The sequence below is a fragment of the Passer montanus genome, unplaced genomic scaffold (genome assembly GCF_014805655.1).
Source record: "Passer montanus isolate IOZ18808 unplaced genomic scaffold, ASM1480565v1 scaffold146, whole genome shotgun sequence".
Taxonomy (NCBI): domain Eukaryota; kingdom Metazoa; phylum Chordata; class Aves; order Passeriformes; family Passeridae; genus Passer; species Passer montanus.
In genome coordinates this window covers 566552-582848 of record NW_024361607.1, presented here as the reverse complement: position 1 = coordinate 582848, position 16297 = coordinate 566552, and the positions used below count along the sequence as shown (strand labels likewise).

The 16297-nt window shown below is 42.4% G+C and overlaps 1 protein-coding gene across 3 annotated transcripts in view; it reads right to left on the bottom strand.

Moving 5' to 3' along the window:
• GRIN2B (glutamate ionotropic receptor NMDA type subunit 2B) overlaps window positions 1–16297 on the bottom strand; it is a 213732-nt gene that overhangs the window by 31647 nt on the left and 165788 nt on the right. For all 3 annotated transcript variants that reach the window (XM_039700945.1, XM_039700946.1, XM_039700947.1), the window contains 5 exons: window positions 10035–10243; window positions 9532–9703; window positions 8709–8862; window positions 7050–7175; window positions 4021–4250 (listed from right to left, as the gene is read on the bottom strand). In XM_039700945.1, coding sequence (XP_039556879.1) covers window positions 4021–4250; window positions 7050–7175; window positions 8709–8862; window positions 9532–9703; window positions 10035–10243 — 891 coding nt within the window. The remainder of the gene's footprint in view (window positions 1–4020; window positions 4251–7049; window positions 7176–8708; window positions 8863–9531; window positions 9704–10034; window positions 10244–16297) is intronic.

Sequence of the window (16297 nt, the reverse complement as noted above, 5' to 3'; positions counted from 1 at the left end):
TCATAAAAATACTGGCCATTCTTAACTTCGAAACCTACCTTTCAAAAAAAGAAATAAACTCATATTTATTGAAAAAATAACTGACCCATGCTGCATGTGTCTCAACATTGCATTAACATCTTAAAAAGAAAATAAGTCAAATACGTGTGAAATTTCAGCAATCTATATTAATTTGCAGGCATGCAGAAATCAATTTCTCTCCTTTTCACGTCAATTACAAATTACCATTTTGATACTGTATTAACTTTGGCATTTGCAACTAATTTATAGGAAAGGATACTATTTTTTTATTATTATTAACCTACTGCCTTCTAAATCATTTTATTTAAATGCCCTGCTGGCTGTCCACATTTGCTTTTATTCTATTACTACTTTATATGAATGGAAATTACGTATAGCTATTAGATTACTTCACACATTAGTTCATTTTATATAATCTTTCCTGTATTTATTGCCTTCGTTAGACTGAAATACCGCAGGCGCTTGTTTCTCTAATGTGTCTGAAGCTCTCCCACTAATGGAAATTGGGTTATATCTTCTGATTACACTCAGATGGAATCCAGACCCAGGAGCTGACTGCATATTCTGCGACAGGCCCTCTTACCAGCGGGGCTTTCGCAGGGCTCAGGCAGCAGCAGCCCCCACACAGATCCTGGATGGATGCAGCCCAGCAGCACGTGCAAAGATGCTCCAGCTGGGCTTGCTGGGAGCTGGCATGGCCAGTGTGGCTCTGCCAGGACCACCTCCAGCCCCTCTGCTGCACAAGCTGGACCAGTGGAGGTGGAAGGTGCTGCTTCGGCACCTGCGCAGGAGGAAAGTGGTTCAGCATGCCCCAAGTACAGGGAGCTGGAATGGAGATGCTGTCAACAGCAGGATTTTTCCTGCAGAACTGACAAAGCCAGTGTTGCTTTCAGGTAGGAGCAGGTTTCTCCTCCCTCAAACTGCCCATGGCTGCCCCAGAGATAAGAGCTAAAACTTGATGTATGATTTAGCAGATTCCAAGGTTAACATGGGGGAACCAACAGCCATCAAAAGGTGGGTTTCTGCACCAACTCTGGCACCTGTTTTGAGCCAGCTATGTTCAAAGGGTGGCATTCAGCAAGGTGAGCATCACCTGGGACAGAGAGTGAGTGGCAGAGGTCCCTACATTCATACAGGGGTCCTCCAGACACCCTCTGTTGAACCTGGTAGCATCTTGGGACAGAGGCACCCAGCCCAGCTCAGACAGACATGCTCAAGCATCCACAGAAGCACAGTGGGGGCATGATGTTAGTCATTGTCTTGAATGCCATTAGGAAGTAGATGCTGGGGTGCAGCCAAGACATCATCCAAGAGACATCCACCATCCTGAGACATCTGGAGCGTTTCAGTCTGCTTTTCTGGGGAAGTGGCATGCCACCAGCTGTAGGCATCCCTTTCAGTAATTCTTCCCAGGCAAAACGTAAGGAAGAGGGTCCAAGGAGAGGGTTGCTGTTGTAGAGTGTAGCCAGCCTGACCTTGGCAAGTGCACCCCAGCCAGGCACAGGAATGGATTTTGTGAGTGCATCTGGCATTTTGGCTGCTCTACTGTGTCAGTGGGACACCTTCCCCAGGTACTGTAGAACTACAGAGATATTTGCAAGTAGATCTGAGTCTAGGCAAGTAGGAACAATATAATTTTGTTACTGTCACTTTGACGATTGGCTTGGATTACATCATCTGCTGAGTCCTTGTGCTGGACACAGGTGCCTTACCAGCTGATGGAGAAGGCCAGGAGACCAATCTGCCTGACCTCTGCTGTGGACACCAGGTCATACATTTGGGATAAAAGAGACTGGAAGCGACAATCTTTCCTCTTGGAAAAGAGTCTTTCCCACCTGGCTTTGACCAGTGACTGCCTCTTTTGAAAGTCTGAACTGACTTTAAGCAGGCAACAGAAGTGAGGTAGAACACAGGCCACTTCCATGTGGCCTGGATGTGGCTGTGCCCTTCATCCTGGCCAAGCAGTGCGTTGAGAGGGTCAGTGAGTTGCAAGCAGTGTGCAGGCTTCACAAAAAGGTAAAGATGAGATTCAGAAGAGTGAATTTTCCCAAACCAGAGGATCTTGAAGCACTGTGACAAATGTCTGGATGACAGCTCACAAATCCTACAGGGCCCTTTGCATATTCAGAGAGTAAAATCCATAAACCCAGTAGATCAAGCTCATTCACTCACTTTGTTTTGGATGGATTTAGTCCCACCTGCTTTTATTGCCCAAAGGCAGCTGTTGGCCTTCAGTTTCACCAGCCAATTTTCATTTGATTCCAGATGCTCTGGTAGATTGTAATCTTACCCAAATATTGCACTTGCACTAGCAGCTACGTTTGAGGCATACCACAATCCTCTATGTACTACAGCCTTTCTCTTCCCCAAGGAAAAAAGCACATATGCTTTAGCATAGCAAAAGTAAATACAGGTACGGTGGCAGAGAAAAGTAGAAGAAAATGGCCTCAATCCAATACATACAGGTGGCCCTACAGTGAAATCAACTAAAACAGGCCTAGAAATTTGTATTCAAAGGTTCTGTGAAGCTCCAGGAGTCACTGCTTTCAAATGATATTTCATGCACATATCTCTGCAGGTATGAAGAATATCTTTAAAAACGTGAGAGCATGTTCTCTCCATGAGCCTAGCACAGCCTGAAACAATAGATCACAGGTACAAACTATCCCATTTAGCTCAGATAGTTGAAAACCTAATGATGACAAGCTAATGTTACCTCTTATAGGCCTGGCTGATTTTGAACAGTATCTTTCAATCTGAAGGTTAGAGCTCACATCTTCTAAGGAGTCTCTGCAACAATCTCCACCTGACAGAAAAGCATCCTCCCATCCACCCCATCTTCAACCCAGCATATTGCAAATGAGGAGACAATGTGAAACAAATTGAGGTCAAAATTAAAACAAATAACAGGAGCACTTCTGCATGGATTGTATTATTCTGTGCCATGTTTCATTCCAGGAAAAAAAAAAAAAAAAAAAAACAAAAAAAAAAAAATTAGTAAGAAAATCTCAGAATCACAGAATTTCCAGCCCACTGAACAGGACACAGTATACACAGGAGGCTTGGCCACAAATAATTTCTATACTGTCATGATGGACACAGGAGTCAGTACCTATAACCAACCCAGCAGCCACAACTGACGCTTGCAGTCCTCCTCTTGCTGCAACCTCCATAGCAATATGTGCAACCCGTTGCTATTTGGCTGCCCTGCAATGGCATGACCACTTAAGCAGCCCCAGAGACTGAGTAACAAGCTCAGCATGAGACTCACAATACACAATTCCTTGTGAGTAGCCTCACCACAAAATAAAAGTAAAGGAATGCACAAAGCATTACACCCTCACGAGCCAGACAGTGCTACCCTGCAAGTATCAGCAATCTTCTCAAAATCCTCAAGTGTTTAGAGTCCAGCAGAAGTGAATGCTCTGCATGGACAAAATGCTGTGCAGATAAACAAGACATTGAAATGCAGTCTGAAGACAAAACGGTTTCTTGTGGTAAGCCTCCAAGCACCTTGAAAAAACAACAGTATAACTTCAAATGCAAGCAATAGTAAATCATGAAAGGCACAGTGATTTACCCCCATGGACAGAACTTGTTTTCAGAATAAATTAACAGATCATATTTGCTAGCCTAATGACCAGCATTCCTACCCAAGACAAATTATTTAATCCTGAAAAAACAGGTTACAGCCATTATACACATTGTCTCCAAAGCTCCATTAGTTTGTTTCTTGCTGACAGTCAAGATGTGGCTTGGGATTGTGCAAGCAAGCACAGGTCAGCTCTGTCTATAATTCATTCCTGAAGTGCTTAACACATGTAAAAGTGCAACTGAATATCAATGAAGAACAGCCGTGCTATTTAAACTAGGGTCTAAAGCTCTGATGATGTTACTCTGAAAACACCTGCCCACTTTCCTTGTGAAAGGAAAGAAGAGACGGTAGAGCAGCCTATCCTGTGGAAAAGGTTGCTTTGAGGGTTTGGGTGGATAAATTACCTTTTTGTCGCTCAAGCCAGACACCTGGTCCACGTATTCCTCTTGGATCATGAAGGCAGCCAGGTTGGCAGTGTAGCTGGCCAGAAAGATGACAGCGAAGAAGGCCCACACCGACACCATGATCTTGCTAGTGGTACCCTTGGGATTCTGTACTGGCACAGAGTTGTTGAACACCAGCCCCCACAGCAGCCAGATAGCTTTGCCAATGGTGAAAGAGGGACCTCCTGGTTCTAGAGTGATGGAGAAACATGATCCCACAGTGAGCATCTGAGAGTAAGTGGTCTGTATTTCCAGTCACATACACATCTTCATTTCAGAGTTAAGAGCAGAATCTATTCCCACTTTTGAGGTGAATATCTGCAGCTGCACTCCCCTAAGTTCATGTTACCATATCACAGCTAAGTACAACCTGATTTTTTTTTTAAGTGTCCTTAGGTTCCCATATTTTTCTGTCTCAGGAATTTAGACTGAAACCTTATACAAGGACATTTTTTTTTTATTTGATTGAAGTATCTAGAAGACCAAACATTTAATTTGGGTTGAAGTGTTGTCCCCAGAAACAGAATTTGCTCAGAAACATTCTATACTCATTTCCATCTGTTCAAGAGTAATGTCCTCAAACTCACAGCATACATCTGTGTAAAATATGGCTCTCCTTACTGTACTTGTAAAGGTATGAGGAAGAGCACCATCTGAAATAACAGGGCTCTACAAATACTTCTGCATGAATGTTTCATTACTCAGCCTGTTGAAGATCCACAACCAGAGAAGAACACAGCTCCCTCTCCCCATATATTGTATCTAAGGTAAATGACAGTGATATATACTTGTCTCACCTTAAGAAAATCTGCAGGTCTGCCCTAGATAGTGCAGGAGCAGATCCTATTTTCCCTTTATTCACTTTTCAGTATGGAAGTTCAGTCACATCCCAGAAGCCATGTGTGCGAATGAAGCACAAAATCTGAAAACATGTGAAATGGCACCTGTCTCCCAGCAATCTTGTAACCCCAGCACGTGCTGGTTCCATTAGTGGGAACCTAACCCACAATTTCCTCAACTTGAGCACAAGAAGAGCTGAGAGGGAGAATGCCTATGTGATCACTCTTCGGACACTGTGAAGATCCTCTTAGGATGAATGGAACGGTTCAAGCATCTGTTCTTTCTCCAGTGGTGCCAACTTGACCAGCATCCCACGCTTTATATCCTCAGGCAGGCTGATTGCCTGTGGTTCAGATTGACTCCAGCAAAATAGCAAAAGGGAAGAAAGTTTTGACACACCTCTCTAAACCTCCGAGCAGCGAATAGCATTGATCATCTGGAAACACTAACTGTGTTACCCTAAATATAACTGAACAATGCAAGGGGCTCATTTTTTACCCAGGGAACTGCACACCAAGTTCAGAGCAGACTCATCACCTGGTAAATGGATGCTTTTAAATTCCAGGGAGATAAAGTTCCTAAGAGAAACATAGTTTTGCAGTCTTTGTCTTTTTACATGCTGGAGTGGTATTTTTACATCTCTCTCTAACTAATGTGCCCTAAGATACAAAGGTGAAAGGCCTGAAAAACATCAGTCGGAACTGTATGGTGGAAGGAAATCTTGAGAAGTTCCCTTCTAAAAGTCCCTTCCTCTCTCCATTGATCACCCCACATGTTTCCACATTACTTTGTCAGACAAAAAACAAGATTGTAATGGGACATTCCAATCCAAAAGTCTTGATGTCCGTAAAGAGAAAATGCAGGTGTTTGAGGCGTACTGTCAGGGGCGTACTGTCATAGTTCAAATGCCACCAAAGTAACATTAGCCAGGGTTTTCATTACCAAAATCAGCATTGCAGTCTCTGCAGCAGATTTTTGTATCTTCATATTTTATCTCTCAGGGATAATATCTGTCTGATAATGCAATACTCTCCATAATTACTCAGAAATATTGATACTTGTAGCTGCAGTTCGGCTAACTTAACAACTGCACAACAGCATGCCTGTACTAAAAAGTGCTTCCAGCTCCACATCTGTATTAATACCTCCTAAGAGACTTAGGTTTCTCAGTACTTGTGCCCACAGATCCATGCAATTATGATCAGGTGCCACAAAGGCCCTCCACAGCTCTATGTTAAGAGACAAGTTCTCCACTCCTTCATGTATGTGATTCTGCCTGCATTCTCATTAACACTTTTTATTTTCACTCCTCTCTAATTTGATGGCATAAACTTACTCAAAGCACTAGACTTGAGAGCAAATGAGTGCATTTTCCAGTAACTGTCTCTTTCCCACTATTCGGTATGAACCAATAAATCCAGAAAGGTTGATTCACCAGGGGGTGAAGATATGCAGATGGCAGAAGACTCAGCTTGCTATTTGTTTCCATGTCAATAAGGGGGAAAAGGCTGTATCTTAGGAAGGACAGACAGCCTTTCTTTAATTCATCTGTCTGCCTTCTGAAGATCAGAACCAAAAAAATTGATCACTTGCTTGATCCCAAATTTCCTGCTGCCCTTGAAAAAGAATTCTTTACCCACTCCCAAGAAAATGAGTTTCCCATTCTCTCAGTTGGTCTTAGAAGGCCAAAAAGGCAGGGAAGGACCCGGCCAGGTGACAGATGTGGATTCTGGAGGACACAGCACTATGCCAGGAGGCCAGCAGAGTGACTTGCTCTGCAGGGAGATGAAGCACTGAAGGATGGATTGACAGTGCTGAGCCCTGTGATTGCCTCAGAGTGCAGCATTGTAGGCCCTGCCAGCACTGGCTACCAGGGCCCATTTTCCTTCAATGAGAAACAAGTTGGAGCTGGTATGTGCTTTAGACATGAAAGGCGACACAGCTCCATCTCTCATGCCAAGCAAATTATCCATTATACACATCTGCTCTCTTCACAGCCTTTTTTCCGCCTCCATCCCTGTCCTCTTCAGTCTGAATGCAGAGCTCAGAGCGGGCTAGATCCGTATCGCATTCAAGGCAAAGGAACACCCCAACAAACAAACACAGACTGGAAACCAGAGGGGATCATAGCAAGAAACAGCTCTCCTTACCTCTGCCATCAGCAAGGCACCGATTATAGCCCACAGGGCTGAAGTACTCAAAGACAAAGACAGCCACCGCAGAGATGATAAGCAGCATCACAAACATCATCACCCATACGTCAGCACTGAAAGGTTCTGGAGAGGAAGAGAAAACCATGGTGAAAGACCTGATAGCACCTCACCACCTTTGCTCCCCAGAGAAGACCAGTGTGGGGCAAACTGGGTTGGGGAAAAGCAGAAGCTAAAAGTAAGTCTTCAACCTGATTCTGAAAACTTCTTGAACTGGAAAAACTGAAGTTTCTGTCTCTGTAATGACTGCATTCCATCGTACTGTTACATTTGTGACACATGGCTCCATCTGGAACCACACACAGCCATTGTGGCATGCATTGATAAAATAAAACACATTGATAAAAGATTGTTCCCAGGAAGTCCTCCAGCACCATCTGGAGAGAGTGGGGAAAATCAGGCAGAACTGGCAGAGTGTCAGACAAGCATCCAACTTTCAAGATGTTATCGAGCCAAAGAGCATCTCCAAATTTCTGAGGTTCAGCCATAATGACAGTAGGTTTTTAGTATTCCATCCCTCTAGCAATGGGAACACTGGCTCATTCTAGAAATGTTAGTGTTCATGTTCTGCAAGTATTTTATCTCTGCCAGGTTTTCTCCTTCTCCCAGCCTGAACAGAAAAAGATAGGACTGAACCAGATCAAAGAGACAAAGAACTTTGCTCCAGAGTATAGCCAATATTGCAACTTCAGTTAAATTGCAGTTTAGAACTTAGGAGATAACTTTAACATTGCTTTTACGTACCACAGCAATATTGGTGGACTTGCTAAGGGAAAAAACTCCTGAAGAGTTAGTAGTCATGAAACTCATATCTAAAAAGGTCTGGGAAAATTCATTACCCATATGAAAGTATTTCTGTCTGTGAATGTTCTCAGGACTCTGGCAGAGAGCAGACAGTAATTGCATAGCTCGTATACTGTGTTTGCAGCATAATAAAGCATTTTATAAAGGCAAACAGTAGACACTAGGAAGGCACGAATGTCTTGGGGAAATGCAGTATCATTTCCTTATTCTCTGATCACCCTCCATCACTGAAGGACATTAGAAATGTCTTTATTGCAAGACACAGTGTCAGCACAGAACTGATGGCTCAACTGTTCTTGAAAAGGTCTATTAGTTCTCTAACTTCTACTAGGTGTCAAGAAAGGGCCAAGTTAACAATACCTTTACAAATAATGTCTCTCAATGTGCAACTATTTATTGCCAATTGCTATCACCAAGTGTTACGGTATCCCAGCTATAAGGTTTGAATCAATTTACTTCTGGCCTACACTCCTTGAACACACTATTAGTTGAGTCACTGGGAAATCATGTGCTGCGGTGTATGTGACAACTGAGTGAGCCCAATTTTTCTAGGATTAGGCATACGTTTGCTGAAAAATGCCTTGGCTTGGAACTCATAGCAGGGCCTATTTGCACTTGCATTTGCCTGGATTTTGCTTGCCTGGGATTCAGTTCTAAAACATCACAGTATATTTTTATACACCTGTCCCACAGGTACTCCCAAAAAAGAGCTTTCAGGCTAAGAATCACAAGCAACCTTCACCTAATTTTTTTATGACCACTGGGTGAAGTTTTAATTTTAGATTGAAACAATACCTAAGAAGGCAGAAGGTGAGACAGTTCCATTGCTACGTGACACCATGACACTGATTCCCGTCTCAATGAAGGGCACAGAGAAATCCACCACTTCTGAACGTTCCTCATTAATGGTGAGGGATCCCACAGCCATATAGGCCCGTTTGGTGACAACCTGGAGGAAGAAAATAAAGAGATCACACACAGACACGAGGCAGCCCTCAAGCACCACAGCCAAGACCCTTCTCATCTTCCTGCCTTTCAACACAATCCTTTTACTCCTGTAATCCCATTCCCTATATTGTTTGTAACATCTCTCCTTTCTAATCTTTCATCAGGACACCTTCTTCTTTCACAAAACCTATAGACATTAATCTTCTCCTCAAAGCTGGTATGTGTACAAAAAATAAATCCACAGAGGTCTTAGGATAAACACATCATCCACAGAGAAGACGTCTTATCTCATTTTTCTGTCCTTGCTTTATCCTCCCTCGAACACTGCAAAGCCTTATTTCATTCTTTATTCTCCTTATATACAACCTAAGCATAATCTAGATTGCAGCAACCATGGTGAATGGATATCAGCCTCTTTCTAAGACTGTCTAGGCCAAATTTGTGAGACCATAGAGAATAATAATTAATGGTCAGACAAGAAAGGTTGTCATGGTCAGAGTGTCAGAGCAAATTAATTCATTCAGTGCCAAGAAAGAATGCAGGCCAGTCATTTCTAGAGTCACCTCTGTCCTTGCCTCAGAAGTGGACCCAATAATGATGGGAGGCTAGACCTGACCCATACCACCCAGCCCAGGGTTGAAGCCCACCATGCCCTCTCTTTGCTGCTGACCTCTCCAATCATTCCATTCCATGTCCCATTGATCTTTTTTCCATGCTTGCCATTAGTCACCAAGTAGAGGTCATAGGTGAACTTGACAGACTTTGAGATTTTCTTGAGGATGTCTATGCAGAACCCCTTGCAACATTTCTTCATGTAATCTGGCTCCTCATCAGTTTTGTTCCTGAACAATCACAATAATAGGTGATGGTTTAAAAAAATGGGTTAAAAGACTGGGAGAAACACCTGTAATTCCGCTTTGTTGTCAGTTTGCATCCCCCCTTCCTCTATATAATGTGGACAATGTATATTGTGCTCTCTGTGCTGGAGGGTGAAGGGACACACACAATGATTTGCCCAAAGGGACTCGTAATGAGTGAATATGGGACAGGCTGGGCAAATGGAGGTGATTTTTGAAAAAGGATTATAGATTATGATGATATTGGCCCAACAGACACTTTATATTCTGCCGAGACCAAAGCCCCAGATGAGCAGAAGAATACAGGGGTACGTACTCAGTCACGATGCGTTTTTGGCAAGGGACCGTGTTCCTCATGCAGGTGCCACTTAGGGGGTCCACGTTCTCCACAATGACAAATGGTGCCTCTTCCAAGGTCACGATACTCAGGTGATCGTCCTCACGTTCCTCAGAGTCAGGATACAGCTCAAAGCGTGGCCACACATAATACTTCATCTGCAGCTTTTTCTCTTTCCATTTGCCCACCTGTGGAGACACAAACCACAGAAGATAGACTTGTAATTGTGTCATCTCTTTGCACAGCTACTGCAGAACTGGGTAAGAGGACCATTCTGAAGTACCCAAACTCATGACTCATGTAAGATGGAGACATTTCTGGGGAGAAGGCTCTGAGTAAGTGGATTCAAAGAAGAGGGAAGTGCAGAACAAGAAATATCTCTGAGCTGTCTCATCTCTGCAATGGTCTCACCTTCTGGGAGAGTGAGTGGACAACCATGGGAACTCTGTAACTGTGGTCAGACTTATGTCCTTCAACTTTTTCAGCCAAAAAACAGGAACACAATGACTTGGTTACATACCTTAGCTGGAAACAAGGAATTGTTTTACATTTCTGATGCATGAAAATTAATACCAAAAAGTACCTGTGTTGATTTTTAAATCTTTCTATTTTCCCCTAATTCTCATAACTTCCATAAATTTCTATTACAATTTTATAATACTTAATTTTCCATTTCCTGAATTAATAGAGATAATATCTTCAGTAGTCAAAAAAGGGGGAGGGACTCAATTATCTTGTACCTACTGCTAAGAATGAAAGCTGTTTAGAAGCCACTGCGGTCCTTAAAGAGACAATACATGCAAGCTCACCCACTGCCCAGGCAGACCATTTCTTCCAAATAAAAACCCCAAAAACATCCAGGGAAAAAAGAAAACTTGAACATCAACTGTACTTTCAACTATCAAAGTCTTGCCTTTATTCTCAATTCCCCCTCCCACCATCACAGTTGACAGTAATTAGCACCTTGGCTGGCAACCAAAGCTGAGAGGGTGAAGAAGCTAACTGGGCTTTAGAAGAAGTTTCCTGCATGATCCTCAAAGCAAGTCCTCCAGGCCAGGACTGAGACATGCTGACTCGATGGCAGAGGCAGTGTGGGTGTGTGGGAAGTTTGCATGACTGCTCTTAGTGGTGTACCTGCTTGGTGGGTAAACAGAAAAGCTTCATTCCACTCCAATCCAACACCCCTCCCACAACCCCCAAATTTCAGTCATTTATTTATTGAAATGACAGAATGGGAGGGAGAAACATTTATTAAAGGCTCATTAGGTGTCAGTGGATAATCTGTGAAACTCAAAGCCCGGCTGGGGTTTGGCATTTGAGAGTATCCAGAATCCACATAAAACACTTGTCACCTTCAAAACAAACAAACACTTCATCTGGCCATGAAAGAAAAATATACTCTGAGGGCTGTGGAGGGAGAAGAAAGGCAGAAGAAATCACCCCGAGACAGCAGTTTCTACATCCACCCTCCCCGTGCAGGGTGAACAGAGCACCCCAATGAGCACAAAGCAAGGGGGTTGTAAAAAGATGGGCAGTTGGTCTTGCCTTCCCAAAGGCAAAGAATGCCAAGGAGAGCTTGCCCATGATGTTCCCTCCACCCATGGAGATGCTCTGTACTCATGCTAATATCTAAGCCTGGATGTGAATTTCTAAGGGAATAAAGAGCATAGACTCACATGCTTATCCAGGGTCTGCTCAGCCCTGGACTTCCCACTCATTCACCAAGCAGGTCAATTTATCATCATTATGCCAGAGATTTCTGCAGTGCTACTTTAGCTCTCAAGTAACTGAGCTCAAATCCCCAAAAGTAGTAACTGCCACACGGGGCTCAGCAGGGACCAGTGATTAAGATGCTGCACAGAACAGCCCGGTTTTCAGCTCAGTAACATTAACTTATCATAGAAATAAGTGGCTGATGAAAGAGACATCTCGCAGAATCTCAGCAGCACTTAGATATCTCAGTAACAGGCATGATATAACCCCCTAAGTGATAAATTAGATCAGATAGGCAAACCCAACCCATAATTACCCAGAAGTTCTCTGGGACAGAAAGGGGATTTCATAAGGCTGTGTGCCAGGCACGTCTCACAGTGTTGTACTACACAGAAACATTATGAAATTAGGATAACAATGACAGCATTGCCACAGCCTTCTGTGCACTAAACCACCTCACCTGCAAATACAGTAGTACACATCCATTCCTTATTATCCCAATAAAATAATTCTAAACTGTCCAAAGAGGAAGAAAAACAGGAGGCAAGTAAATGTTTTGACCTAAGTCTCCAAATCAACCATGGATTGTCTCAAAAATATGTGCAAATGTTACATTTGATTGCTAACCTAAACAATCAGACATGCTTTATAACTCCATACATGTACAGATCTGAATAAGAAAAGTCAGAAAATCATAGTGAATTAAAAGAGGGCAGACTTCTTTATGCTTATGTATGCAAAGGTCAAATATATATGCACATAGTTAAAGAAGGATGGGCATAAGCAACATGTGGGCAATAATAAACACCACATGTGAAGAGGATGGAGACAATGCAAGATAAAGAATACACAAATGTGTATCATATGCTAGATAATCTGCCATATAGGGAAGGAGCAATTCTCTTCAGGGATAGAAGTTAGCAGAATTAAATGTCAGAGATTTGTCCAGGTAAAGATGCCTACGCCTAAAGAATATAAACTACCGAGCTGTGCGGAGCAGAGCAAGGCATTTCTGAAGTCTCAGGGTAGTTTGTATTAACAGCCTACGAACTGTTATTACTTGGGTTCTGATGCGTGCTTGCCTCAGCAAAAAGAGGAAAAATAAACTATCCCAGGCATACTTCATATTGGTCACCCTGCAGTTTCAAGACCCGTTGGGTATTCTCCAATCAGTCCAGTCATCCAAACTCCCACTAGGAGCCCTGAAAGGCCACAGAATCAGTAAAAGTAAAGATACTAGGAATCTATAAAAACTCCTTTCTAATCATATTCTCCAATCCCTATGTTACTTTATGCCAGGACATAATTCCTAAGCAACAGAATTTCACCTTAACTGCCCCTTGCTCTATCTGATCTTGTCAAGAAAGTAAAGTCACTTTGGCTTGGAGGTGAATTTGAAGGTGTTGAAGGAGGTGAGTAGCTAACTTTTACCTTAAATATAAGATCCTATTTTGGATAACAAGGTTGGAAGTAGAAGTCCAACATATTTGCAAAGAAAGAAAGGGAGAATTATTGCAGAACAGAAAGGTAATGACATATGCTATTTGTTTGTCTAAGCATATAAGTTATCCCATGCAGACAAAAGGCGAGATTGCCTGTGCAAGGGGAAAACAAGTGGGAGCCTTCTGAAAGCCTTCCAGCCAGCTGGCAAATTGCCTGAACCGCGGTATAATGCAGCCAGAATAAAAGAGTTCTGCAGTATGTTAATGCGCATCTTTAATGAAAGGTGCATCGCATTAGTTCCTTGAAACTAATTCTTAACAGAGGCTTTTCTCTCCTCCCAAGGGAAGAGAAGGCTTGTAACAGCCATTTGTGGCAGATGTTTCTCTAACCTGTCCCTACACTGACAGAGAGTCCGTGGTCTCCACAAGCAATCTATTCCGGTGCTTAGCTATCCTTCCCATTAAAAAGTGAGGTTTTTCTCCTGATGTTTAACCTAAATCTTCTTGCTGCAATTTATACCAAGAGAGTGTATTTCCTTATTCTCCTACATGTGCTCTTTTCAGTGTTATCAGGTCAGTAAGATATTTTTAACAGAGGAGCTGATAGTCTCATTCAGTGGCTGTCTTATAAGTTACACTGGCAAAAGCAGCCACCTGTTCAAATGACCAGCACCCAGTCTTACCATTTACAAAATCCTTACCCAGATGGGTAGTATGGACAAGTACAAGCTACTCCCATGAATTTCCAAAATCATCTGTTCCAACAAAGGCAGAACTAAATCCCTGAGTTCCTCCTAATATGGCAAAGTAGGACTTCAAAACACAAGAGCATCTGGAAAGACCTATAACTACTTTCAAGAGATGGAAAACTAAAACCTCCTAGAAATTTGGTTTTCAAGGGCTAGGCAGGAGAATACAGTTCTGAATTAAACCAGAAACATTCAGATATGTTTCTTAGGCAAGACACTCAGCAGCATTGCAGTGGTATTTGTGGTGAAGGTTCAGGAGAGAGCCTGAACCTTCTTCAGGTGTTTGTTTTTCAACAGGCTGCAGGAAAACTAGCTTGGCAAAGTCTCCTGAAAGTTGTTATTTTATTCACCTCCCGTATGCACCGTGCCTTGCACCACTCCCTTTTCATTTACAATCTTATCTCAATTCCTGCTCTCTCTTTTCCCTGCACCTCCCCCACACCCCGCCCTGCAATAGAAGAAATGCAAAAGGAACAAAAGGGATTTGGTTTCATCTGCAGAATAAAAAAAAGACCGTTCCAAACTCACTTAGGACTTGAACTGCTTTCTGAATTTTCCCAAAAGCTCAATGTTTCCTCCCTTATTATTGGTTCTTTTATTTCTTTTTCCCCAGGAGCTAAGAAGTTTATTCATTCCAGTGGGGAAGCACTAAAGCAACAACAGAGAGCATGAATTAGGAGGCAGAAATTCCCTATTCCACAGAGAATCTCTGTAACTTGATCTGCACCCTTGTGGCTCCACACTGAGTAAAACTGAGATAATGCCATGTTTTTACATCTGGGGTGCACTGGGTAGATAAACACAGAAAAGGCCACGACACTCACAGATACTGTAGAAGTGAGGAGACACATACACATGTGTCTAGAGCTAGACAAGGGAACATATACAGCATGTATCTCTGAATGGTATAAATGTGAAATGTATAAACGTGTATGAATGTATATAAACTTCCTGTCTTTAATATCTGGAAAACTCTTACATAACTTTTTCACCTGAATTAAATACACAAAAAATGGAAGATCAAATATAGAAATAGTAAAGGTAGGATGTTGGACAAGGGGCAGAAAATTAGGACTGTTATTGGTAATATAGTTGATGGAGAAGCATACCTAACCCCTCTGGGAAGAAAGAAAGTCCAAGGAGAAATAAGATTCTTTTCAGTAGAATTGGTACAGATCCTGAATGAGGACATGGGAAAACCAGAACAACTGGGCAGGACCTGAAAAGGGCTACTCTAGAAGAACCATAGAAATAGCAGTTGTAACTGGGACACCGCCAATGGAAGCAGGCATTACTCAGGGTACATAAAATAAAGGTAGACCTAGGGGATGCTGTTATAACCTTAATGCTGCAGTAGACTGTGAAGAAATAAATAATGCATAAATAAAGTAGAATCATTTTGGACTGAAATAGGTTTTGGAAAGCTGGTGCAAGATATTCCATGAGGACCGAACTACAGAGATCTACTGTAGCTCCACAGGCTTGGCTTTCAGTCTAGATGGAGATGTCATTATTGTTTCTAAAGAGAAATTTTATCAGGAACCAAGTTATTATGGGAGTCTTTAGCTTCACAGAGATTAGATGGAGAACAAATGCAAATTTTCACAGCAGCACCTTGATGTTTCTTTTTCTGGATCTGATAGCTGGCATATTTCTTTACCCCAAAATTACTCAACAGGCAATAGGTCGTGATGTTTTACACTCAGTTTGGGCAAAGCAGCAAGGAACCTTACAGAAAAGCTAGTTATCAGAAATAACCTTGGATTGAGCGATTAGAGAGCCTGTCTTAAAGAAGGAGATTAAAAAGCTTGCCTAACCTAGATAAATGAAAGCCAAGAGGGGATATGACTGCTCTGTATAAATAAAGGGGGGACAGATACACAAGGGAGAAAAGAAAGTGGTTTTTAAGCAGGAAAAACAATACCAGTAAAAGAACAACTGATTGTAAGGAAATTTGCCTTGAAAATAAGATAGATTTTAACCATCAGAGGGAGAACTTCTGAAACAGCTGCCCAAAAGTAGCTGTGAAAACCACTAAAATGAGGTCAAGAAGAAGCACAACTGGTTTGTATAGGGCTATATGATTTTGCTGCCTAGGGCAGAGGGATGGGACCAGATGAGCCTTTCCAGTCCAGTGACTATACATAAGCAGAAACAAGAGGAAGAATTCCACTGTGAAAAGCCTTTTCCCTTCAATTTTTCCATCTGCAAATGTCAAAACTCAGTCTTAATCATCATATCTCTGTCCCCCAGCTAACCCACATGAACACAAAGACTCATGCAAATGATACCTCCAACTCCTTTGCTCCTACTTCTCTCACTCAGCAGCAACATCTTT